The sequence below is a fragment of the Eschscholzia californica genome, unplaced genomic scaffold (assembly GCF_041429995.1).
Source record: "Eschscholzia californica isolate CP2 unplaced genomic scaffold, dmEscCali1.0.p SCAF_6, whole genome shotgun sequence".
Classification (NCBI taxonomy): domain Eukaryota; kingdom Viridiplantae; phylum Streptophyta; class Magnoliopsida; order Ranunculales; family Papaveraceae; genus Eschscholzia; species Eschscholzia californica.
In genome coordinates this window covers 35,739,834-35,763,967 of record NW_028238483.1, presented here as the reverse complement: position 1 = coordinate 35,763,967, position 24,134 = coordinate 35,739,834, and the positions used below count along the sequence as shown (strand labels likewise).

The window sequence follows — 24,134 nt, the reverse complement described above, 5'->3', positions numbered from 1 at the left end:
ATATAACACAGCAAAAATTTTCTTGTTATTGATAAAATATGACCACAACTCAGGATGCAAACCTTTCCAGACACTGATTCTAAGAGCTTCGGCCGAGAGTCCATGAACGTATTCACCCAAATATTTCCGTAGTAAATGTAGAACCTGTGTAAGAAAAGAAATGGGGAGGAAGATAAAGTTAGTAATATCAGTGGCACGCTTCTAACTACAATCACTCATCAAGGTTCCCAACAAACTAAAGCTACTGGTGCAACTAACAAAATAACGCAGGTATAGCAGTGTAAGCGCACTAATCTATCAAGCATATTTCAAATTGTACAAGCAGATAGCAGCATTGACTTAAGCAAACTCAGTCCCTGGTTATAAGCATGACTTAAACATTTAAGCAAGAGCGGAAGTGGAAAGTACATGAAAACAATGTTGCTTCGGTAATCAAAGAAATGAACCACCTGATACTTTGAAAGATTTCAATCCCTCAGCTGGAATGATACTGTGCATTTCTGCTATTTATAAAACAGGTTGTTTGATAATTATTAATATAAATCATTCTTCTACATGACGCAAATACTATATCTGTGTTCCTATCCAAGAATAGGAGTATTTTTGTCAGTTCATTTTTCGCTGAAAAAGTTCTCTTGGGTTCTTTAAAACACAAAATGAATTGTTATCGGGGTTCATTTCTTTTAAATAATACCCAAAAGGTATGTAGTTAATTATAAAAACAAAATAACAAAGAAAAATACATTTCAAACTTTCAAAAGAACATGATAAAGCCCAACTCTTCTCTAGCAACTGCGTATGTTACATTTTTATCCTTGTCATAAAAATCTGATTCCTCCTTCGAAGCAAGTGAGCCACAAGTCGTTAATATGGTCTCAGAGCAAAATGGTGAGTTCGAGTATCTGGCATAGCACTGGGAGGAGTGTTATTGGATGTGAATCAATACATTGTTATTGCCACAATCATACGCTCGTTTTATACACATTGTCCTTATTAACCAGCTTAGAGAATAAATATAAACTCTAATCAACAATACCTCTAGATATTTCAAGTAAGCTTAAAGTCCTAGGATTTGGATAAGAGTTTATGTCATATCATTTGAGATTCTACTGCAAGTTTAGTTAATTTGACCTCAAATTTCCAACAAATTGTATTCAATTGACACCAAATTGATGGAATAATATTAGAAATTCACTCCAAAGCCCTAATCAAATACAATCTATAAATTTTACCAAATCAAAATACATCGTTTTTCTATTGATTAGTCAGTCAAATAAGTGCAGAAAAAACAATTAAAAAGAAATTAGCAGGAATTAATGAATTTCAGCATCAGAAAAACACAAGAAACAATGGGGATTAAGATCCTTACATGAGCCTCAAACATGATGGTGATTCGAACTTATCCTTGTATGGTGGAACTGAATTGAGTTTCTTCTGTTTTGATCCCGTTAATCGATTTCCTAACATTAATACAAATCATCGATATCATCAATTTCTTCACAAGATCGACTCCTGATGTGATCCGAATAGCTTATTGACTAATCACTTTCTCTCTCTATCTATCTAACTTTCTCTCTCTAACTTGTTGAAGAGAAGACCTGAATAAGGGAACGGTTCGGAACTGACAGAAATGGAGGAAGAGCTTGGCTTTTTATGTATCTTTTGGTCGTCAGATCATTTCTACTCCTGAAATCGTACCCGCGTTATAGCCCTTATGTCGAGTCAGACTTCCCCTTTTACTTCCCGCTTAACTCGTGGAAAGAATTCTAGGTTTACACCTATAGACATTACCTATCCAGATAAATCTTACACTCCGGTTACACTGGCTTCTTGGTCTCAAGTGCAAAATTCACAATGGGTCCCTATCCTAGAACTAATAGACCTTTACCTCCCAGAGTAGCTAATCCGATATAGCGGTTTGCTCTTAAACTAAACGGTTTGGTTACTTTGACGTTATATATAATATTATCTGCCTTTGACGATGTCAAGAAATGGAGCCACCACTTTGTATATAGTCGTAAGGAGTAGTCTGTTTGGAGAAATATCGAAGCTTTTCTAGACCAACATCAAAACCTTAAAAACCCCATGATTTCCCGATTCCCAGTTACTGTATCAAACCTTAATGGCTCTGTTTCAAGTTTCCCAAATCTCCCAAAGAAATTTTGAAGCTTTTCTGGACCAACATCAAAATTAATATTTCTAATGAAAATCTTTCGAAGAAAAATATCCTTGTGATTTTGCTTCTTTTTGTTGTACTGGTGCGACAGGACCAATTGAAGCTATCTCCCAAGAAGTTAATCGATTATTGATATTCTTAAGTGATTTTTTAAGGCTTTTTCAGCTCCAATTCTGGATTTGAATATAACAAATCCATACCCTTTAGTGGTTTATCTGTATTCCAATCAACAATTATCTTACATTCTTCGATTGCGCCAAGGGTTTAGTTAACTCGAAGGTTACCTACTTTTTTTTGTTGAAAGGATGGTTACCTACTTAGGTTGGGGTGGGTTAAGTAGAGAGTAAAATAGTATTTTTCCCCTCTTGAATTGTTATGTATAACATTTTTTGTGAAAAGGGAGTCTAAAGTGCAACACTGAAAAAATGAGTCCAAACAGCAAGTCAATTATACGAGAGGGGCCCAAACAGCAAATTCCGTTAAAATCTATCAAAACAACCAACAGTTTATGGGCCTTTAACCTTATAAATTCTAGGGGTGTTCGTTGGTTCGGCATCCAGTATTTTGGTGTCATCCGTTACCAAACCACTCATGGTTTGATTAGTGTTTTTTCAAACCGTTGCCAAATTGCTCAGGGTTTGGTTCGATTACTAACCAAACCATCATAAGCGGTTTGGATACCACTGGATGCCAAACCATCCATAAAAATAATTTGTTATCCATGAAAATCGGCAACTCGAATTACTTTCTTCATACATTGACATATAAAATAAAGACAACACTCCTTAAAACCCTAGAGAAACAATCAAATTAACATAATACATCGAAAAAACACTTGAAACATTAAAGACATGTGCAAGCCACCAACCGAAATATTTTATAGTAGCTAATAACATTATATTGTAGTAGTGTTGTTGTTTTGTATGGGTAGAACTTCATGAAACATATGTATTTGTATGAAATTATAGAGATATGATAGATACATTTTAGAAAAAATAATGTATATAATTATATGCATATATATATATATTAATTTAACTTGACTGATTCGGTTTGGTTTTAATGATACCTAAAAATTACATCCACTTACCGAACCAAGCCAGTTGGTTTTTAGAAATCTACAACCGTGCCAAACCCCTCGGTGTTAGGTTTGGTTTAAAAATCGACTGGACGGGTTTGATTGGTTCAGTCTATTTTTGCACACCCCTAATAAATTCAACTCACCAAAACCTAGGTAAGCGATCCAATACGTCTATTAGGTTTTTTCTAGTTTCATGTTTACCGCAGTATTTATACTTAGTTTTTTTTGAAGGGCTTGGCAACTTATTGGATTTTATTCTTTTTTTATTCTAATTCACTTGAACCGTTCTTAATTTAATCTAAGACTTTTTTTTTCTTTCAATCTCCCTCTTAAAATTTAAATAGTTTTACTTTAGTTTTTTTTATACATTAATTGTTACCACTACGTAAGGGCAAGTCTAATGTGGGGCTCGGGTTCCCAATTTTGGGAGCCCTTGATTTTTAGGAGCCCCAACGCTTTTTTCAATTCCAACGTCGGACTCCTAACAGAGGCTCTCAAATCTAAATTATGTACGTGTGTAATGTATGTTTGCGGACTTTTAATTTCAATTTTCAACTATAAATTATTAATTTCAAATATAATATTGAAATTTAATATTATGTTAGAGAGAGAAGAAATTTTGAAAAGATGAAAAAAATTTTAAAAAAAATTTAGAGAAATGACTGGAAAAACAATTAATATTTTTTGAAAAAATATTAATTTAAAAGAAAATTTTAAAAAATAAAAATAAATAAAAAGAAGTGGTGATCCACCCCAAATATGGCCGTTGGGAGTCCCCCAACGGCCATATTTGGGGCTGGGAGCCCGCAGTCCGGGCTCCCATTTGGGAGCTCGAAAGCATGGGGCTCCCAGGGCACTGAGAGCCCAGCCCCGGGGCTCCCGAGTTGGAAGCCCAGGGTTGGGGGCTAGGGCTCCCAAATTCAAATTGGGAGCCCTAGCCCGCCCCACATTGGAATCGCCCTTAGTCTAATGCTAGTTTGATAGAAAAAGACACGAAAACTTATTTTTGAATTACTTAATTTTTTATTGACTACCTTATAGTCTATGTTTCTAGAAAAAAGGATTTTCCTTCTTCTCCTAAGTTTAAGTTTCCAACATCAACGGAAGAAGAATAAGAGAGCCAGAGAGGAGAAAGTGAGAGGACAACAAAAGAGGAGAAAAGGATGATGTGTTGGGCAATACGAGAAATTATATTGAAAGAATTTAAAAGTTTTTTTTTTGTTGAAGAAAATAATTTAAAAGTTAATTCCTTGTTTCATTAATGTACAATTCTTCTCTAGATCCTTAAGTTGGTCTAGAGAAAATGTTCCCCGTGATTTAGACATCTCATAGTTATTTTCCGCTTGTCATTCAGAGAAGTTGAAAATAAATCACACGAGCCCTATAAGTAGCCTAACGAGCACCATTTATACAAGGTGGTAAAAAGACCACGGGGAATAAACGTGTCAAATATCAAGAAGACCGTAACTAGTCCAACAAAAAAAGAAGAAGACCGTAGCCAAATTGCACGTAAACGTGGTTCCCACGTTGGTACGTTATGGATCCAAAATTAAGTCTCACCTGAAACTACGCCACGTGTAAAATACTACTAGACTATAGTCTATAGACAGATATTTGGATGTATGATCCTGATAAGTCATCACTACTCTGATCCTGCTTCAAATAATTGAAAGCTACAGCAAAAAAGAAAAAAAAAGTAAAGATAGAGATTAGAGAGAGAAAGTAGCTAGAGAGAGAGAGATGAGTGACAAGAAGAAGAATAAAGAGTTTCATTCTCTTCTAAATCTGATATTTCTTTCATTTGTAACACTTTCATTTCCTGTACAAACTCATTCTCAGTGCAAGAAGAACCCTATCATCTTCAATTTTGGTGATTCTAATTCGGATACTGGTGGACTTGTTTCTGGACTGGGGTTCGTTGTGAACCCTCCCAATGGGCGTTCCTTTTTTCATAGATCAACTGGTCGGTTATCTGATGGACGATTAGTCATCGATTTTCTTTGTAAGTTTGTCACCCTTTCTCTCTACATCTTATTAAAAAGTGCATATCTGAGTTCTTATGGCGCTGTGTTTTCTCAATGTTATTTTGCCTTGAATTCTTAACCCAAGGGTTTCTTTAATTAAGAGAAAATAATACTAATGCAAGGAAAACATTTGATATGTGCAAGTAAATGTTACCAATTTCAACAAACAAAAAAAAAAGTAAACGTTACCAACTTCGGCCTAGAGTGGATAAACAATAACTAGGACAAGTCCTAGGCACAAGAATGCAACTTCCATTGTCCAACTGGTCGATAGTGTTGATATAAACTCCAAAATCCTGGAGGTCCTAGGTTCGATTCCTACTTGAAATGGAATCTATAGTTATTGAATTTTGGGTTATTAAAGGTATAAAGAAGAATAAGTCTGTCTCTGTTGTTGCGCTTTAAACTCTTTTAATTATTGGTCTAACTTAGGAGATTATCGTGCTTATCACATTTTAATGATGTATCAATGTCTTGTAATGATTAACGTAGATCGTGGTCGATTTCTCACAAAATAAAAGAACAGAAAAAAAGAAGAAATTCCAACTCACATTTTTGCGAGCTAAAGGTTATTTTTGAAAAAATGTTTGTTTGCCGGAAAAAGCAGGGTGAAAATCAGCCTGCATCTAACTGAGGGTGGTTTCATTTCGCCTTAATTTTTCTCTATCTTCATAGTTTTGAGTCTTTTGAGGGAGGCTGCCTACGTCGAGTTGCCGCCGACCTGCTCTTTCAGGCAGAGCATCACGATTTCTTCTTACTTCTGAACTTTTTGAGAAAAATATATTGACATTACTCTTTTTTGAGAATAATATACTTTGTTTACATATAATTGTCACCTTCTCTCTAATATGAAAAGAAATAAATTGTCTCTGCTGAGTATTATAAATCAGTTTGGTGTAATCTGCAGAATGAGCTTTTTTTTTTTTAAAACAAAATGATCTTGTTAGTCAACATAATTTTAGCGTAAGAATAAAATATTCGAAAACCGACATGATCAGCCACGACGCATGGGACATTGGCATCTTTGTTGTGGGACCAGAATGGGCCTTATTTTCACAAGTAGACATATCAATGCAATATGGGCCTTATCTCTTATTCAATCTGGTCTAAGTCATAGACTCACTAAGATAACTCCAGTAAAACTTAGGTAGTGTTTTTTTTCATTATCTCGTCTACATCACTTCATGTTTGATTTGTCTAACTCAAATAGATCTAAAATCAACCATTCAGACAAACATTTTGAAATCTGACTCGAGATAGATTTTAGATCTGACTTGAAGAAAATCAAGTACCACCTTAGTTGTATTGTTAAACAAGTAAAAGTTATGGTCAATTATTGTTGACTTGTTAACTTGCCTTTTTTTTACCCTCGTTCTATCTTAATTAGGTCTGCAATATGCAAATAAGTGGGTCGACTCTAGGTCGTTAGTAACTCGACTAACTTACATAAAGAGTTGGAACAATTTAGGAAAAAGCGTTTCTATTGGTTTAAATGTTGAGTAGGACAATTAGAGATACGTGAAGAGGACACTCTAGAGATAGAGTGACCTCGTAAGACCTCTAAGATTAACTACCAACACATCAGCTTGAAAACCCAAATTGATTTTTGCACTGGAGATAGTTTTTCAGAGAAAACTCTAAAAATATATGTGGAATTTAAAGTCTCGAAGATTGGGTGTTGCATTGCTGCATTAGAGATGCTCTTATCAGGAGCAACCTTAACTTGACTAGTTCGTAAGTATATGCCCACCAGAGGAGTCATTAAGTGGTTCACAACAACTAGCTCTTGTGGGTTAAATTGTCTATTTTAAGCTCTAAACCATGATTTTTATGATTAATATGTGCAGGTGAAAGTTTGAATTCAACATACTTGAGCCCATATTTAGATTCTTTGGGATCGAACTTTAGAAGTGGAGCAAATTTTGCAGTTGTTGGGTCATCTACTCTCCCTAAAATGGTTCCATTTGCTTTAGACATCCAAATCATGCAATTTCTTCATTTTAAGGCTCGCTCTCTCGAACTTTCCAACTACAAAGGTACTAACATGTTTGAATTCATATTTACCTAAGTGTCTCCACTCTGGAGATCAAAGATTAAATCTTAAAAAAAACAAAAAAAATTATCATATTTATGGTGGTTCATTAGAGGACCCCTACTAGACTTGAGAATATTAACTAAGTGTGAAACTTCCTTCATCAAAAAAAAAAAAACTAAATGTGAAACTTGAAAAATTTTTGCTAGGTAGATGAGTATTCTAGTTTGTTCCTTTTACAGGTTCAAAAGTTTTTATTGATGAAGATGGATTCAAGAATGCACTTTACATGGTTGATATTGGGCAAAACGACCTAGCCGAAGCCTTTGCCAAAAATCTCTCGTATGACCTAGTTGTTCGACGAATTCCCGAGATACTAGTAGAGATAAAGATTGCTGTTAAGGTGAGATAAAACCAAAGTAAACCATAAGATAGATAGGTCGAGTTTTTTGAGTAACAATGGATCATTACACTTTCCTCTTATACCTCTCAAGAAAATCAGTTTTTTCAGCACAAGGTTGTTGTAACCCTGTTTTTTCCCATTATAATCCTTTTATATTAAACAACCGTCTTCTTATTTGAACAAAACTAATGTTTTTGACCATTTTTTATATTACAACAGTAACGTCCATAAACCATTATAGAGCCATTCTACCATTTTTTTTTACAAAGAATGAAACTATATCATTTCAAATGATTTGTTTTTTCTCTTTCATTATGATCTCATTAAACCCATGTTTGTTTTCCTCTTCTATGTATGGAATATAGACTATATATGGAGAAGGTGGGAAGAACTTTTGGATTCACAACTCTGGACCATTAGGATGTCTACCTCAAGAGCTTGCATCACTAGACCGCCAGAAGTTGAAAGCTTATGATTCATGTGGGTGTGTTAAGAGCTATAATGATGCAGTTAAAGTTTTTAATGAAGGATTACACACGGTTTGTGAGGAACTGAGATCGGAGTTGAAGACCATAACGATCGTGTATGTCGATATGTACAGCATCAAGTATGATCTTATTGCCAATTTCAAGAATTATGGTAAGTTTAAATTTACAAATCTGTAGTTATCTTTCATAACAAAAAAAAAATAATCTAAGTTATCTTATAGTTTAGGTATAAAAAAACCATAGCGGGACATGAGAAGAGTCGAAATCTTGTACATGGTCAATGGTCACGAGAGTTTGAGTTCTATCATGTTACATTTTATTGTTTGGTAGAGCACATGATTACGGTATGTTAGTAAATAACAATACCACAATTAAATTTGTGAGATTTTTTTTTATGAGATTAAATTTGTGAGCTTGTAGTTCAAACCTCGTTGCACGGATAACCTTTAAACTTCGATTCTTATACACTCTCTGGTTAAAATAAATCTGATATACTCAGTCACAAGATTATCTGCAATCTATGTGGGACTATTCTTACACCTTGACTTCTTTTATGTCTTTTTACAATTTACTTGCTTAAATAATGAATGGAATTTTGTTATCAGGATTCAACAATCCATTAATGGCGTGTTGTGGACACGGTGGGCCGCCGTACAACTACAATCCGAACTATACATGTGGTCAACCAGGTTGCAGTGTTTGCGAGGAAAATGGATCCAAGTATATAAGTTGGGATGGGACTCACTACAGTGAAGCTGCTAACTCTATCATTGCCTCCAAAATTCTTTCTACTCGGTATTCTACCCCAAAATTAAAGTTTGATTACTTTTGTACTGCCTAAATTCATTCTCATACTCAATTTTTTCTTTCAATTTTGTGGAATTTGAGGGGAGGCTAAACTAATATTAAGAGGCTCATAAGAAAATCCTAGCGAATGATCATATGATCCTGTGGCTTTTTGGGATTGTTCTGAACTCCAAACCATATCATGCATTTATTGTATTTGTTTTTATGCTTTTAAGTAGGTTTATTTTATGTCGTTAGGCTTACAAAGCTAGTTTTTTTTTGTTGAAAGGCTTATAAAGCTAGTTTCGTATGACTTTTTATGATGTGAGACCGGTAAAGGCATTTCTAACTTAGAAAGCTATTTACCTGGTTTTTGTTGGCACCCAAGTGTAGTTTATCAAGTTCCTAAAATGTCTGGTTCAACAAAAAAAAAGTTCCTAAAATGTGTCAAAATTACGAAGAATTCTCACAGTTGAACAAGACATGTCCCGTTGTCTCATTTGCACATCTGCATTTGTTAATTATAGTTAAACCTATTTTTTCTAGCCCTCTTAGAGCATCTCCAATGCAACACTAAACTCTAAATTTTGAAGTGCCACATAGGATTTTTTTAGAGTATTTCTTTAAAATCCATCTTCAATGCAAAATGATCAAATAGGAAAGAAACCATTTAGAGATCCATTTTTCACACTTGACACATAAGATTTAACTTTAACAATTGTTACATTTTTACCCTTTTTGAAGTATTCTCTCTCTCTCTCCATCATTTCTCTCTTTCACCTTTACTGGAGAAGGGTGGCACACCACCCATCTATTGCCAAATTTTTTATCACAGATAATTTTTCATGGAGTGTGAGAGATGATTGCGAAGGAGGTGGTGGTCGTCAGCCGGCGATGGTGTTGGTCGGCATGTGGTGGTGGTGGTGGTTGTGGAGAAGGGGGACAAGCATCCAAATTACGCAAATATAGGGAGCATTACATTCAATTACGAAAATCACTACAAAACAATATTGTCTAATCTCGCTCCAAGTATGGATGTATATCTAAAAGTATGGTTGTATTTGAATATGTATCTACCAAAGATTGCTCTCTTATTGCATATGTGTGTGCAAAAGTTTGAATCTAGATCTTAAAAAATTGACTACCTAGCTTGCATGTGATCTCTTACTACAAATGTTAGTAGAGTTAATAAAGAATATAAACTCATGCCAGTGAATATCAAGATAAAGATGGTCCTATTGCGTGTAAAGATGAATTTGTCAAAGCAATGATACTTGAAACATTAAAGAGTTAAGAGCATTAACGGGGAGGTGATTATGAAATGTTAGAAAATATTTTTGACAAGAAAAATGCTAAGCGAACGTTAAAAAAGAAATAAGTAATCTATCAAATGTTAAAAAAGAAAAAGAGAAATAAGTAATCAAATTGGGCTTAAATTAGAGGGAAAACAAGAATTAGCCCCAACTTTGCTTTATGAAGTCATCAATAGTAAGATTATGATAAGTGCAACTAAAGTTATAAGGGATTGGATTTAGAGAAAAAGAGAAATAAGTAATCAAATTGGGCTTAAATTAGAGGGAAAACAAGAATTAGCCCCAACTTTGCTTTATGAAGTCATCAATAGTAAGATTATGATAAGTGCAACTAAAGTTATAAGGGATTGGATTTAGTAGGAAAAATGGGTTATGGGTTATCTTTTTTAACAAGGAAAAGGGACAAAAAAAGAAGTATTTCAAATATTGAAAGTGGTATTTCTTGAATTCCTAGATAAACAAAAGTTTATAAAAGTGGGTATAAAGGGTGAAATTTTTCATCATTGTGAAGATGGTGAGAGGTACCCTACTGTTCCTTTTTATAGATGTTGAATTTAGGTGGTTCTGGGTTGTCAGCGCTTTTTGTTGTCTTTCTTTTGTTTTCAAAAAGAAATCTTTTTAAATTCAAATAAAATTTACGTTTTTTATTTTTATTTTTTTGTTGAAGTTAAAATTTACGTTTTTTAAACTTTGTTGGTTTTTCTTGTATGTCATTATTTTCCCTTATATCATGTCTAAAATCCTTTGTCTAATAGTTTGCATCTCCATCATAAATTTTAGAGGTACTACCACCACTGGTCCACCAAACCAGTGTCACTATCGGCAAAGTCTCTCTCTCTCGTTGAAGTGCTCTTTGATAGGAAAAAGTAAAGCGTGAAGTACTAAAGTCTTTTTATGTCTAACTCTGAACGGGGAATCTATAAAATAAGTGAAGGGATATGTCGACAAGTGAAACCTTATACATCCCTGACTAAGTTGCCCGACACATTTAATGGGTATTTTGAGTACTAACTTGTAGAACTATATATACTAAACCTAACCTGCGGGATTTATACTGATATACAATATTAAATTTCGTTCGGACGGGTTCGCAAAGGATGATGAATTGTCGAGATTGGAAAGAAATTATAACTTATTGGGAGCACATGTTAGTATAAGAAATATTGGTACCCCTTAATAGGTTCCATTCATTTGTTTTTTTAGTTTCTAAATGGCCAAAACATCCATTTGATCATCTACCCGCAAAGACGATAGGGGACCCCTCAGTCCCTCCCTATGGGCGTGGGTGAGGGGGTGTGAGCGCAGCGGTCGCACCGGCCCCCCTCCCCCTCCCCCAAGGCCACCTTCAATTTCTTTTTTGTTTTATGGAGCTATAACGTTTTAAGACCCAAATGCATTATTTTATAGGCCTTTACACATGACTTCTAAGTAGTTAGTAGGTTGGTTGTTCCACAATGACTCCCTATGACTTGTCTTTGTTATCTCATAAATCTACTAGAGAAGTCTGTCTAGACGTGTTAGATGCCAATACAAAGGCAAACGTAAGATAACAAAATTACATTTGACATTTCAATATTTCCTTTCTCTGTTCTTCATCTTTTTCTCTCTTTTTACTCATTGTCCTCTGGGAAATTTGGCCAAAACTCCTTAAAAAATTTGGACTTTGGTTAAAAAGGATCTATCAACTTTTTGTAGGCTTCAGCTCCCTAGGGCATTTTTATAAATAATCAGATACAGGGAAAGGACTAAAGTACCCTTATTGATCACAAAAAATTAAAATTCTTTTAGTTCTTAATTTGTCCCTCTTTCTCTATCCGGTCTTTCTCTCTCTAACCAGATTGCAAGAAAAATTCTAGGGTTTTCGGAGGCGCAAAGGCAACAATCAATTTCTATCTCTAACTTTATCCAATTTCTTCACTAAGTTTAGATCTGGTAAGTGTATGTTCATTTCTAAGCAGATCTCATTATGGTTTTATGCTAAATTTATAGTGTTCTTAGTGTTTTTAACTATTTAGGATGTTAAGACTTGTTCTTAGTGGCACTCTAGTTTAGGGTTCATGAATACTTGGTAGTGATTAGCTAAGAAAAGAAATAGATAATGAAGAAGCATAGGAGTAAATGATCAAGTTATTGTGATTGTTAGGTTTCCATAAGATATTGAAAATCAGGAACCAATAAAATGAGTTTTTTTCCAGGTATGAACATGTGGAAACCTAAATATTGCTCCACTCCTATTTTGCTATTAACTTATTGAATTCAGTGGACAGTTTGGTTTTAATGGATGGATTTGTATATATCCACATGACAACCTGAAATTGATTTTACCATTTCTAAGCTGCTTTCACTTCAAGAAATGTTTTCTATGAAAGATTTTATCGAAATTTCACTTCAATATAAAAACCTGTATTTTCAAATTGAATGTCAGTAACTTTATATTAGCATTGGGGCTTAACTGAGGGAATGGTGTTCGAACTTTTGGAAATACACTTCAAGTTAACAAAAATGGGCTTTTGGTATCATCTCTGGAGCGAAGAAAATTCTTGGGCAAAACTTGTGTCGTATTTAGACTTCCGCTATACATGGGATACTAGGCTAACAACACTGTATCATTTATAGTTTGTTTGTTTGAATTCTTTTTGCAGCATATATGTTTGGTTGTAACTCTCGTACAATTTGCCTCAACTTCATGGACTATTATTATTTCGGGTGTCCTCGGGAATGAAAGATATAGTGACGCACTTCGATATTTCAATGAAATGTTGTGTGATAATCGTCGGGTAAACCGAATGAAGTTGTTCTTGTTTGTGCATTGTCTGCGTGTGCTCGTCTCGGGGCATTAGATCAAGGGAAATAAATTCATTTTTATATAGATAAGAGTGGATTACTGCCAACAAGTTCAAATCTTTCTGCTATTCTAATGGATATGTATGCAAAATGTGGGAAGATAGAATGTGCTCAAAGTGTCTTTAATGGACCTCACTGAGAGATGTTCTCACATTTACAAGCATGGTTTCAGGCTTATCTGCGTTTGAATAGAGTATTTGTTCTGAATATTTTAATGAAAGTGTTTGTGAATATTTTGACGAATCTTTAATAATTTTTAATTTTATTATGTTGAGTTTATATTTCATTACTTATTTGGTCTTATGAATTTAAGTTGCAGTGGTTTGCAAATTGATTTGCAGTGATTTGCAAACTGATTTGCAATATGGTTTGCAAACTAATTTGCAATATGGTTTGCAAACTGATTTGCAAATTGATTTGCACTGGTTTGCAAATTGATTTGCAAAATGATTTGCATTGGTTTGCAAACTGATTTGCATTGGTTTACAAACTGATTTGCATTGGTTTGCAAATTGATTTGCAAACTGATTTGCATTGGTTTGCAAACTAATTTGCATTGGTTTGCAAATTGATTTACGTCTGTTTGCATGTCTTCGCAAATCAGTTTCAATTCTTCTTTTTCTTTTTTAAACATTCACAACATGTTTCGTTAAGTCTTTTTCAATAGATGAACGAAAGATTAAAATCAAAAGATTGAATCATTTTCGAAAGATTAATGCTTCACAATTTTTATTCAATTAATTGCTTTTAAAATTTCTACAAAAAAGAATGGGGGTTACCCCCCTCCCCCTTCCGTAAAATAATACGTAATACAAATAGGTTGTTATTCATCAAATTTTAACAAACATTGTGTACATAAATTGAGTTCCTTTGAATTGAATGATATGCAAGTATTTCCAAAAGTAATTTTCATCTCAGTTGCAAAAGGATTCTGAATTTTTTTGACTTTGCAAAATATGGTATGCAAACTGAATTGCAATGTGTTTTGAAATATGATTTGCAAACTGATTTGCAAACTTTATTAGCTGTCAAGACCAAGATTTAAGGTTCACATACTATTATAAGCAATTACACCGACATTGTTCATCTAACAAAAATGAAGACAATATAGTTTGCAAACTGATTAGCAATATGGTTTGCAAATTGTTTTGCAATATGATTTGCAATTTGGTTTGAAAACTGATTTCCAATATGATTTGCAAACTGATTTGCAGTGGTTTGCAAACTGTATAAGCTGCCAAGACCAAGAACAATAAAAGAAACAACACTATAATCAACATGCTTGCAAAACAGTTTGCAAAGTTTTGCAAATCAGTTTGCGAAGTCTTGCAAATCAGTTTGCGAAGTCTTGCAAAGTCTTGCAAATCAGTTTGCAAAGTCTTGCAAATCAGTTTGCAATGTGATAGAAATTGTCCTGCAATGCCTTGAAACTTGTTTGCAATATGGTTTGCAAATTGATTTGCAATATGATTTGCATTAGTTTGCAAACTGATTTCCAATATGGTTTGCGAACTGATTTGCAATATGGTTTGCAAATTGATTTGCAAACTGATTTGCAGTGGTTTGCAAACTAAAATAGCTGCCAAGATCAAGATTTAAGGTTTACATTATAAGAAATTATGTCGACATTGTTCATCCAACAAAAATGAAGACAATATATTAAAAAAGACAAGTGAAAGCTAATGAAAACTAATTTATGAATTAATTGACAAGTCTTATCGTTAAAAAGTAATAACGTAATGAAAACTGGTTCAAACATCAAGTTTACAAGTCTTCTTGTTGTACACAAGAGATCGCCAAGATCTTTGAACATTTCCTACGAGAAAAAGAAGAAACAATTTCTTTCAATAGAATAACGCTCAAAATATGGAAGATATGAACGAGCCAGATTCAGAACTCCCCAACGAAGTTGACGTTTTGCTACCTTATAACCTATAGCTTGTTCAGTGGGGGCAAACGGGTGCATAGCCGCAAAGCTAGGCCATGTAGCTGGCATCATCTCCACTGTTGCATTCAACTTCATAGTACATGATCCTAATGGAATCATGTTGTGACATAACGAAAGATCTTTTGCTTGTAATTTGTGAAGGTATCTGAGCAATTCATGTTCTTTATGGTACCTGAAACAAAGTAATAGAAGTTAAATACCAGCCCATAAAAGAGAAATAGTCTCATACTAAGAAGTTACCAAAAATGATATACGAGTTAAAGATTGGGTGAGGCAGGTATGCGTTTGCCCTTACAAGTCCTGCTGGGATAGCGTTCTCAACTTCTGGTGCTAGAGATGCAGCAGTGAAGTTCACCTAATGGGTTATAATAAAGAGAGTTATTTTAATGCAATCATTTTAAAAATTAGTAGAAGCATCATCAAAATGAGGTAGAAAAATTAATACTGACAGATTTGCCACCATCAAACACTTTAAAAAGGCCACGGTAATATGATAAGTTAAAAAATTTTGCATCAAATTATCAAAATTTGCTGTACTTCTAGTGAAGTTTCAAGAAATCAACAATATTAGTTGACCGAACTTACAATGTTAGAATCCACAATCCTCAAATTCATCTCACTCTTGTATGCAACATCAGAAATAGCATGAGCATCAACACACTTAATCTTGACAGTGTCGAAGATAAGTTCCCATTGAACCTCCACTGTTCCAAGTTTCTTTAGCCCAAATGCGAAACCAGCTAGACCATGGACTCGCTCGACAATAGTTTTAAGACACGCAGGTCCATGATACACTGCATACATGGCAACCATATCCGCAAGCAATGCAAAATTCAGTCATTTTCATCTCTAAAATAAAACTTATGTCGAGTCCATATCTTGAAAAATGTCAAGCTATAAGCAATGCAAACATGGCTGCCATATTTTGAAAGATGACTAAAGTTTAGATTTTTAACCCTTAGTACCCAAATTGAAAAAAAACAAATTGATGTGTACAATTACCATCTATTGTCAATCCAAGCTATGATAGTAAATTAAACAGAAAATTAAACTAGGGAATAACTAATATGTGAAAAAATTGGGCATATAACAGTCAATTGATTGAGGAGAAATATTAAGGAAATGGGTAATTACCTTGGAGATGAGTTTAAGTTTATCCTGGACTTCTTCGATGAACTCCTCAACTTGACCACAAGCAAGCTTCTTCTCGATCTGTTCTCAGTCATCTTCTTCCTCGCAAACCTTTAATCTATGTTTAGTGAAGCTTTCAACAACTTTTCTGTAACCCTCATCTTCGGGAACGACTTGAATCTCTCTAAGGGTTTTGTTGTAAAGTGAAATCAACACTTCTCTTGCATTTGAAACTACATCTAGTCCAACGATACCTGTTGTTTGCTTAACCCTCGCCAATAATGGCCCTGCAAATCTTCGAAGAAACATCTCTCTCTCTCTCTACAAATGAGAACGAAAATCGACTCTATGGCATTTTCCTTTTTGGTGAGAAAAATTTCTGGTTATGGTTTCAAATAGGTTTTCTTTGGTATTTTTCATTAGACAGAGGACAATTTTGACCTTGAAAATGTGGGTGTCTTCAAAATTGTCCTTGAAGAACATTTTGTAAAGTTATTTGGGCCCTAACTTTATAAAAACTGAAGATGTCTTTTTAACAAAAGAAACTTCCTGTTTTCCTCTGTCAAATTAATATTTTTCTTTCTATTTCTCTATCGATTTTTAAGCGAAAATAATCAATGTGTATTGTTTATGTAGACTATGTACTAATATGTCTAGTTCGTTGTATGGATACTATTATAATTCATTTAAGAAAATTGTGAGTTCTTGAGATTTAATACTTACAAGAATACAACAAATTTATTTTGAATAATTATTTAGCGCGTATGATTTTTTATTGTCGATATAAGGCGCCCAATTAAAATTTCGCATCAAATTCTCAGCCACGCCACTGTCCCTCACTCGAATCTAACATTACGAGAGAGAGATCCGCACACAGATGAACCGACCAAATTCCCACCTCTAATAGCCGCGCTGGGAAGCGGTGAGGATATTATCGTCCCTAAATTTATTAGTCAAAGTTCTTAAAACTAGTTAATTATAAAAACTATTTATACTTCTAAGTTTTTCGGATATTTGTCAATTTTGTAGTCTAAAAGCCACGTTATTTTGTCTTCTATTTTTTTGGATTTTTCCTTCAATTCAAAACGAGATGTAAGAATCAAAATAGTATAATGAAGTTATCTTTTTCCATGAAGTATATAAAATTATAATAATAAATTTCGAGAAACCAGTGAGAGAAGTAACATTGCTACTTCTTGCAAGTTGCAACAATAAAAAGTTTGGGAGAATTAGAAACTTTTTCGTGTTAGAAAATTTTAAAAGAAAATTGTGAATTTTAATCGATTTTTTAGGGTGCAAAATTTTAAACACTTCTTCTTCTTCCTCATCTCCTACTACCACCACCACTAAATCCAGCCACCACCACCACTAAATCCAGATACCACCACCACTACTACTATTTTCTCCACTTTTTTTCTTCACTTCGTCCGCCACCACATCCCTGTATCCTTCTCTCTCTATTCCTCATTCTCTTCTTCTCTTTCTCTCTCTCTCTCTAATCCGGCGAAAGGGAATCTCCAAATCAAATCGGCTACTAGTTTGGGAGGATACTCAACGAGTTCATACGGCTGGACTGAGAAGAGTTGAGGAAAGAGAGAGGGAGGAGAAGAGAAAGAAAGGGAGGAGAAGAGCGAGAAGCGGAGGAAGAAAGGGAAAAACAATAGTGTCCGCAAACAAAGGAGAAGAAAGATTATAACAAAGTTGCAGGTTATCGGCAAAGGTTGTTTGTCGGCTACCATTACTGGAGTTATAAAATACGGTGGTGGAGTGGTGGAGAAAAAAAGAAAGAAAATTATTTACTCAAAACTGTTATTCTCTAATAACTACTATAAAAAAATTAGTCAACTAAAATTGACGAAGTTTTTACAAAGTCTGGGCATTCCTGAAAATTTTCTTACTCCCCTACAGCACAGGCACTCACTCTCTCTATTCTGAAGTGCCAAAACCCATTTTTATTAGTGTTATCAGCTTCTTCCCACTTCCCATTTCAATTTCAACTAAACTTGAGCTGGTATGTTGTATTTGATACAATTGTTTTGAATCTTTTTTTTGATGAGACAATTGTTTTGAATCTAACTCTGTTTTTTCACTATCCTTTTGAGTACTTATCTTTTGATTTTTTTTTTCTTTTTTATATTGATTTTAGGTCAAATTTTATTCCTTTAGATGCAGTGATAGTGAAATTGGTCTTGATTCCTTTTTGACCCACAATGTTTTTCCTCTGAATCTGAGCCCTTTTCTAAACCTTTTGATGCCTTGGAGCTCTTTCATTTACTTTTCATCCTCTTTCTTCTCTCTCCACCTCACTCTCTAGATTCACAAATGTCTGTTGAAAGGGCCTCCAAATACAAGTAAACAAGTACTCAAGTGAAGTATTTCCTTTTCCTTGGGCTTCATTCTTGTGGGTTTTGATCTTCTCTTGTGATTGTGAGAAAAATTTCTTGTTATTCAATCTGGGTATCTTTCTATTTCTAAATCTCCTTGATTTAGAAAAGAGAGTGAGAGAGTACTTTGATTTTGTGTCATTGGATTTCTATGATCTTCACATAATCATGTAATTGTTTTCAGTATTAGATTTCTACCAATCCCCTAAACTACAAGCCATTGGAGGACAATTTCTTCTGTCCTCTTTTGAATGTTTTTAGTCCCTTCTTCCACCTTAAACAGCCATTAAATCAGGATAGCAATTTCTTTCTCACTAAACAAAAAAAAAAACCCATGGAGGAGACATTTGTACCTTTTCAAGGTATCAAGGATGACATTAGAGGAAGGCTCAAATGCTATAAGCAGGATTGGACTAGTGGCTTCAGTGCTGGTTTAAGGTATGTATTTTTTTCATTTTCTAACATGAAGAACCCTAAAAAGTTTCAGCATTTCTCTTGAACTGACAGTTATGAAATCACCATTATATGTTTATTCATTTCATCATAAAATTAATTAGTCTGATTACCTTAAATTGTTACAGGATTTTGGCTCCTATTACATACATATTTTTCGCTTCAGCCATTCCGGTTATTTCCTTTGGTGAACAATTGGACAGGAGTACTGGTAAATCCAATCATAATTTAAGCTCAACCTTAGTGTTTAGTCTGACAAAAGAAAAAGATAGAGAACCAAATAATGAATGTTACTACCAATACTAGTCTATCGAATTTTATGATGGATATTGCTTCTTCTTGTACTGGCAGATGGGGTTATAACTGCGGTTCAAACTCTAGCATCTACTGCACTTTGTGGGATTATACATTCAGTTATAGGAGGTCAGCCATTGCTGGTTCTTGGAGTTGCAGAGCCCACTGTGATCATGTACACTCTCATGTTTAACTTTGTTAAAGATAAACCCGAATTGGGACCAAAGCTATTTCTTGCATGGTGTGGATGGTATGATATTTCCTCTTGTTTTTCGGATATTCATCTTTCTAACTTTGTTATCTACTTTTTGCCCGTGTGATGATCTTTGTAAATCTTATGTCTTTGTCAAATGGCCAGGGTATGTACGTGGACTGCAGTCCTGCTGTTCTTACTTGCTATCTTGGGGGCTTGCTCCATTATCAACAGATTTACTCGTGTGGCTGGAGAACTCTTTGGACTTCTCATTGCGATGCTTTTCATGCAAGAAGCAATTAAAGTACGAAATCTAGTTGAAGTTTCTTTCCTCTTTTCGTTGGAACTTGAATAGAAACATAATGTGATAGTGGAAAATCTTAAGAATACCGCCAAGTATTAGTTGATTCGGCTAGATTCCATTTCTTACACTATCCCACTACAATCATTTTTACTCGTAGTTTTCAGCGTAAATAATTCTAGTTAGTGGATTTCAAATAGTTATAATTCTTGGATCTTACTTATGGTTTACGTAATTGGTTTTCTAGGGCATTGTGGAAGAATTTCATGTTCCAAAAAGAGAAAATCCAAAACAAACAGAGTTTACACTATCATGGAGGTTTGCAAACGGAATGTTTGCATTAGTTCTTTCATTTGGTCTTCTACTCACTGCAGTAAGAAGTCGAAAAGCACGGTCATGGAGATACGGATCTGGTTAGTGTTAGTACAAGAGTTCCAAATACTTTCAAGCATTGGTGCTTTCTTCACTATTCAGACAAGAAGAAAACTAATCTTCTTCCTTCTTCATATTAACTGAACTTCAAAAAATAAGCATCAAACATCTTAACTTGGGATCTTTCACAGGGTGGGTTCGAGGCATTATCGCTGATTATGGTGTACCGCTAATGGTTCTTGCCTGGACAGCTGTCTCGTATATACCAAGCAATACTGTTCCACATGGCATCCCCAGACGTCTCTTCAGCCCAAACCCGTGGTCTCCAGGTGCCTATGCCAATTGGTCAATAGTCAAGGTATATATCTTATATCCATCATCTTACATCTTTTAAATTTTTCACTGGAGTAGTCCCACTTGGACAAAAGGGAGTTTCTTGACCAACACTGTAGTATCCAAAGCCTGTCAACTCATAGACAATTAGTTTTTAGTTGGATGTCCACAAACTACATAATTTTTTATCATTTATCCGCGTATTAGATCATTTTGTCGTGAGAAAGAGTTATGACTTAATGATGAAGTGTGGTTTGAGTGTAACAGGACATGCTAAATGTACCAATTGACTATATATTTGGAGCGTTTATTCCAGCAACGATGATCGCGGTGCTTTATTACTTTGATCACAGTGTAGCATCTCAACTTGCACAGCAAAAGGAGTTCAACTTGAGAAAACCAGCTTCCTTTCATTATGATTTACTTCTTTTAGGTTTCTTGGTATACATCTTCACTCTTCCTTCCGGCATGTTTTCCTTTTAAGAACGGGATTTTAGCATCTCCATTGATAATTGACATTTTTTTTTGGATTCCAGACATTATTATGTGGTCTTCTTGGGATTCCTCCATCAAATGGTGTTATCCCACAATCCCCAATGCACACAAAGAGTCTGGCTACCCTTAAACACCAGGTAAACAATATTATGCGATCTTCTATTTTTACTTATACTTTTGGTTTTGGATAAACTATTGTTTTAAAATGGTATTATACAAAATGGCATGAAGCTAGAGTTATATTTTATCATTCTAACAAGATTGGAAGTATAGTCCAGATGCATGTTTAAAACCTCACATTATACTTACTGATGTAACTGTCAATATGCTACAACTATTTGAGTATCTCATATTGAATTCCATATGAGAAATCATATCGACCAACATGCAAAAAAATAAAAATAAAATGTTCACAAGGAATATCGATGTTGCATAGGGTCGGATTGATCACCAAACCTCAAGGAATTTAGCACAACAAATGTTCTCTCTAATTGCTAAAAACATTAAAACAACTAGTATTAAACATCTTCTAATTACAAAAATGTGCTTTAATTGCAGTTACTTCGTGACAGACTAGTGGAAACAGCAAAGCAAAGTATGGGGAAGAATTCAAGCTTGGAACAAGTGTATGAAAATATGCAAGAAGCTTATCAACAGATACAAACTCCTCTTATCTACCAGGAACCATCAGCACGAGTACAGCTACTATATGTCTTTGTTCTGATTTCGGCCGATTATAGAATTTCTATCTTTATGTGGGAAATAGAAACCAAAAGCTCCGCATAAACGACTTTTTTAAAGAAATGCTATAATATGTCTAAATCCCGAGTTTTATATTGCGTGAAGCCGTGAATCAAGCTTCTATGTCAATTTTTTTTCTAGGAGTTCCTGAAAGTCTGAAACATGTGCTTTTCTTGAGCAGGGTCTAAATGACTTGAAAGATTCAACTGTTCAATTAGCTTCAAGAATGGGAAACAGCGATGCACCCATTGATGAGACGGTATTTGATGTTGAGAAAGAGATTGACGATTTATTACCCGTTGAGGTTAAAGAGCAACGAGTTAGTAACTTGCTTCAATCAACAATGGTGGGAGGTTGTATTGCTGCTATGCCTTTCCTTAAAATGATTCCAACCTCAGTACTTTGGGGATACTTCGCTTTTATGGCGATTGAAAGTTTACCCGGAAACCAGTTCTGGGAAAGAATCTTATTGACATTCACAGCTCCAAGTAGAAGATTCAAGTAAAAAATTTCAAACACCTTTTCTTCATATTTTCCTATTTTGCTACTTTTCTCTACTTCTCTCCTATAGCTTCTAAATCGAACATTTTTTTTTCCGCAGAGTTCTCGAAGAATATCATGCCACATTTATAGAAACAGTTCCGTTCAAAACAATTTTGACTTTTACAGTTTTTCAGACAGTTTACTTATTAATTTGTTTCGGGATTACATGGGTTCCGATAGCCGGGTTCTTATTCCCTTTGATGATCATGCTATTAGTTCCCGTAAGACAATACCTTCTGCCCAAATTTTTTAAACCTGCACACCTTCAAGATCTTGATGCAGCAGAGTACGAAGAAGCACCAGCTTTATCTTACAGCCTTTCTTGTGTAAGAATCAATCCGGATTACTTCCATTCCCCCTTCATATTTGAATATGTATAAAATTGTAATGTTTTCATAACAGGATGTAGGAAATGTTTCTAAAGCTTCTCGTGGGGAAAGAGCGGAGATTTTAGACGAGATAGTTACGCGAAGTCGGGGTGAGGTTCGTCGTACATATAGTGCCAAGTTAACAAGTTCCACCTCTACCCCAACAAGAGATCCAAGATCCCTTCAAAGCCGTCAGCTTTCTTTAAACATACCACGAGATCCGAGAGCCCTTCAAAGCCGGCAGCTTTCTTTAAACATATCACATAGTCCTCGTGTAAGTGAACTAAGAGGATTAAGTCCTCGGTTTGGTGGAAGAGGACCATTTAGTCCACGGACCGGAGAAGTTAAACCATCTAACTTGGGACAAACTACTCAAGATCCAACTCCCCAGAGCCCAACTAAAAAGTAGCATGAATTGTTTTACTTAGATTTGAAGTGGGTGGTTTGTTCAATTATGATCTTGTTACCATTTCTTCCTTGTGTGTGTTTTCTTGTTTAACTTAGTCGTAAGATTTTCCATCTTGGCTCTCTAGATATGACTAAACCAAAGAAATAACACTACTAATTAATGTTGTTCTTGTCTAATTAGTTGTTTTATATTTTGTTGTTTCTGCCATTCTTGATAGAAAGATTACTCTGCTCTCTCGTTTGGTTCTGCAAGAAATATCATCATATATTTATTCTTTATGGATCGAGAAACATAATAATCATAATCACGATATATTATTTATTAGACTTCTAATGATGCAAATGAAAGTAAGGCTTTAGAATACTTCACCTAGTGTATTTTCACTTCCATTTCAAGTACTGAGACATTATAGTCGAAAATGGTGCTTGGTTGCTTCTACTTATCAAACTTAATTACTGCCTTCATATATTCATTTTTTTTATCGAATTGAAGACTGTTTTCATGATTTCGAAGAACCTGTTGTACAATTTTTTTAGTCTAATTCAACGGCAAGCATTAAAACTGCATCAAACTCGTCGACAACCCTTGGTTGGAGAGGTAAGAGGCATAATCTTCCACTTCAGAGGTCAATGGTTCGAGACATGCTGACCATTAAAAAAAACTGCATCAAACACATCACTGGTTATTAGTACATGTTTTATCTTGTTAGGTGGTGTTTGTTCCATTTTGTCGTATCTGACTCGTTTGTATCTGAACTGTCTGAATGAAATGAACCCAAAATAAATTCGAATCAGCCATCCAGATGAACCGGTGATAAGTTAAATAAAATAAAATAAAATGTATCTTTATCATATCATATCATTCACATCTTAGTGGTGCGTAATAGCTCTTACTTTTGTAGTCAAATAGAAGTAAAAGAGAAAGCAAAATATTCATTCGAAGGAGAAACAATTTATGAAACCTCACGCGAAGTAGCGGCTTTTATATTTTTTCATTAATCAAAGTATGACCAGACTGAAAAT

At 34.6% G+C, this 24,134-nt stretch overlaps 3 protein-coding genes and 1 long non-coding RNA gene across 7 annotated transcripts in view; 2 read left to right on the top strand and 2 right to left on the bottom strand.

Annotated features, from left to right (window-relative positions):
* The window catches only part of LOC147534152 (calcium-dependent lipid-binding family protein), a 46,958-nt gene extending 45,209 nt beyond the window's left edge, over positions 1–1,749 (bottom strand). For all 4 annotated transcript variants that reach the window (XM_086647165.1, XM_086647166.1, XM_086647167.1 and 1 more), the window contains exons 1-2: positions 1,370–1,749; positions 63–144 (exon numbers count right to left, since the gene is read on the bottom strand). In XM_086647165.1, coding sequence (XP_086503291.1) covers positions 63–144; positions 1,370–1,384 — 97 coding nt within the window. In that variant the 5' untranslated portion in view covers positions 1,385–1,749. The remainder of the gene's footprint in view (positions 1–62; positions 145–1,369) is intronic.
* A 3,118-nt stretch (positions 1,750–4,867) lies between these two features.
* Positions 4,868–9,257, top strand: LOC147534151 (GDSL esterase/lipase At1g09390-like). The gene is made up of 5 exons (XM_086651213.1): positions 4,868–5,259; positions 7,129–7,317; positions 7,556–7,716; positions 8,082–8,355; positions 8,810–9,257. The coding sequence occupies exons 1-5, from the start codon at positions 4,998–5,000 to the stop codon at positions 9,043–9,045; spliced, it is 1,122 nt and encodes a 373-aa protein (XP_086507339.1). The 5' UTR covers positions 4,868–4,997; the 3' UTR covers positions 9,046–9,257.
* Positions 9,258–14,827: 5,570 nt separating this feature from the next.
* Positions 14,828–16,729, bottom strand: LOC147534150 (uncharacterized). Its single transcript, XR_015227872.1, has 4 exons — positions 16,230–16,729; positions 15,681–15,889; positions 15,391–15,450; positions 14,828–15,267 (listed from the first exon to the last, which is right to left on the bottom strand). It is a non-coding gene; the product is annotated as an uncharacterized LOC147534150 (long non-coding RNA).
* A 1,350-nt stretch (positions 16,730–18,079) lies between these two features.
* Positions 18,080–23,288, top strand: LOC147534149 (boron transporter 1-like). Its single transcript, XM_086650696.1, has 13 exons — positions 18,080–18,237; positions 18,373–19,048; positions 19,192–19,274; positions 19,415–19,607; positions 19,716–19,854; positions 20,099–20,264; positions 20,415–20,581; positions 20,824–20,997; positions 21,093–21,188; positions 21,610–21,747; positions 21,974–22,293; positions 22,394–22,661; positions 22,738–23,288. Exons 2-13 carry the CDS (start codon positions 18,945–18,947, stop codon positions 23,110–23,112), a joined length of 2,223 nt encoding a protein of 740 aa, XP_086506822.1. The 5' UTR covers positions 18,080–18,237; positions 18,373–18,944; the 3' UTR covers positions 23,113–23,288.
* Positions 23,289–24,134: the final 846 nt, after the last annotated feature.

Coding starts and splice junctions, on each gene's coding strand:
- LOC147534151 (XM_086651213.1), top strand. CDS start 4,998: ATGAGTGACAAGAAGAAGAATAAAGAGTTTCATTCTCTTCTAAATCTG. Junction 7,318..7,555: donor CGAACTTTCCAACTACAAAG/GTACTAACATGT, acceptor TTCCTTTTACAG/GTTCAAAAGTTTTTATTGAT. Junction 8,356..8,809: donor TGCCAATTTCAAGAATTATG/GTAAGTTTAAAT, acceptor TTTTGTTATCAG/GATTCAACAATCCATTAATG.
- LOC147534149 (XM_086650696.1), top strand. CDS start 18,945: ATGGAGGAGACATTTGTACCTTTTCAAGGTATCAAGGATGACATTAGA. Junction 19,049..19,191: donor GGCTTCAGTGCTGGTTTAAG/GTATGTATTTTT, acceptor AAATTGTTACAG/GATTTTGGCTCCTATTACAT. Junction 19,608..19,715: donor TTTCTTGCATGGTGTGGATG/GTATGATATTTC, acceptor TCAAATGGCCAG/GGTATGTACGTGGACTGCAG.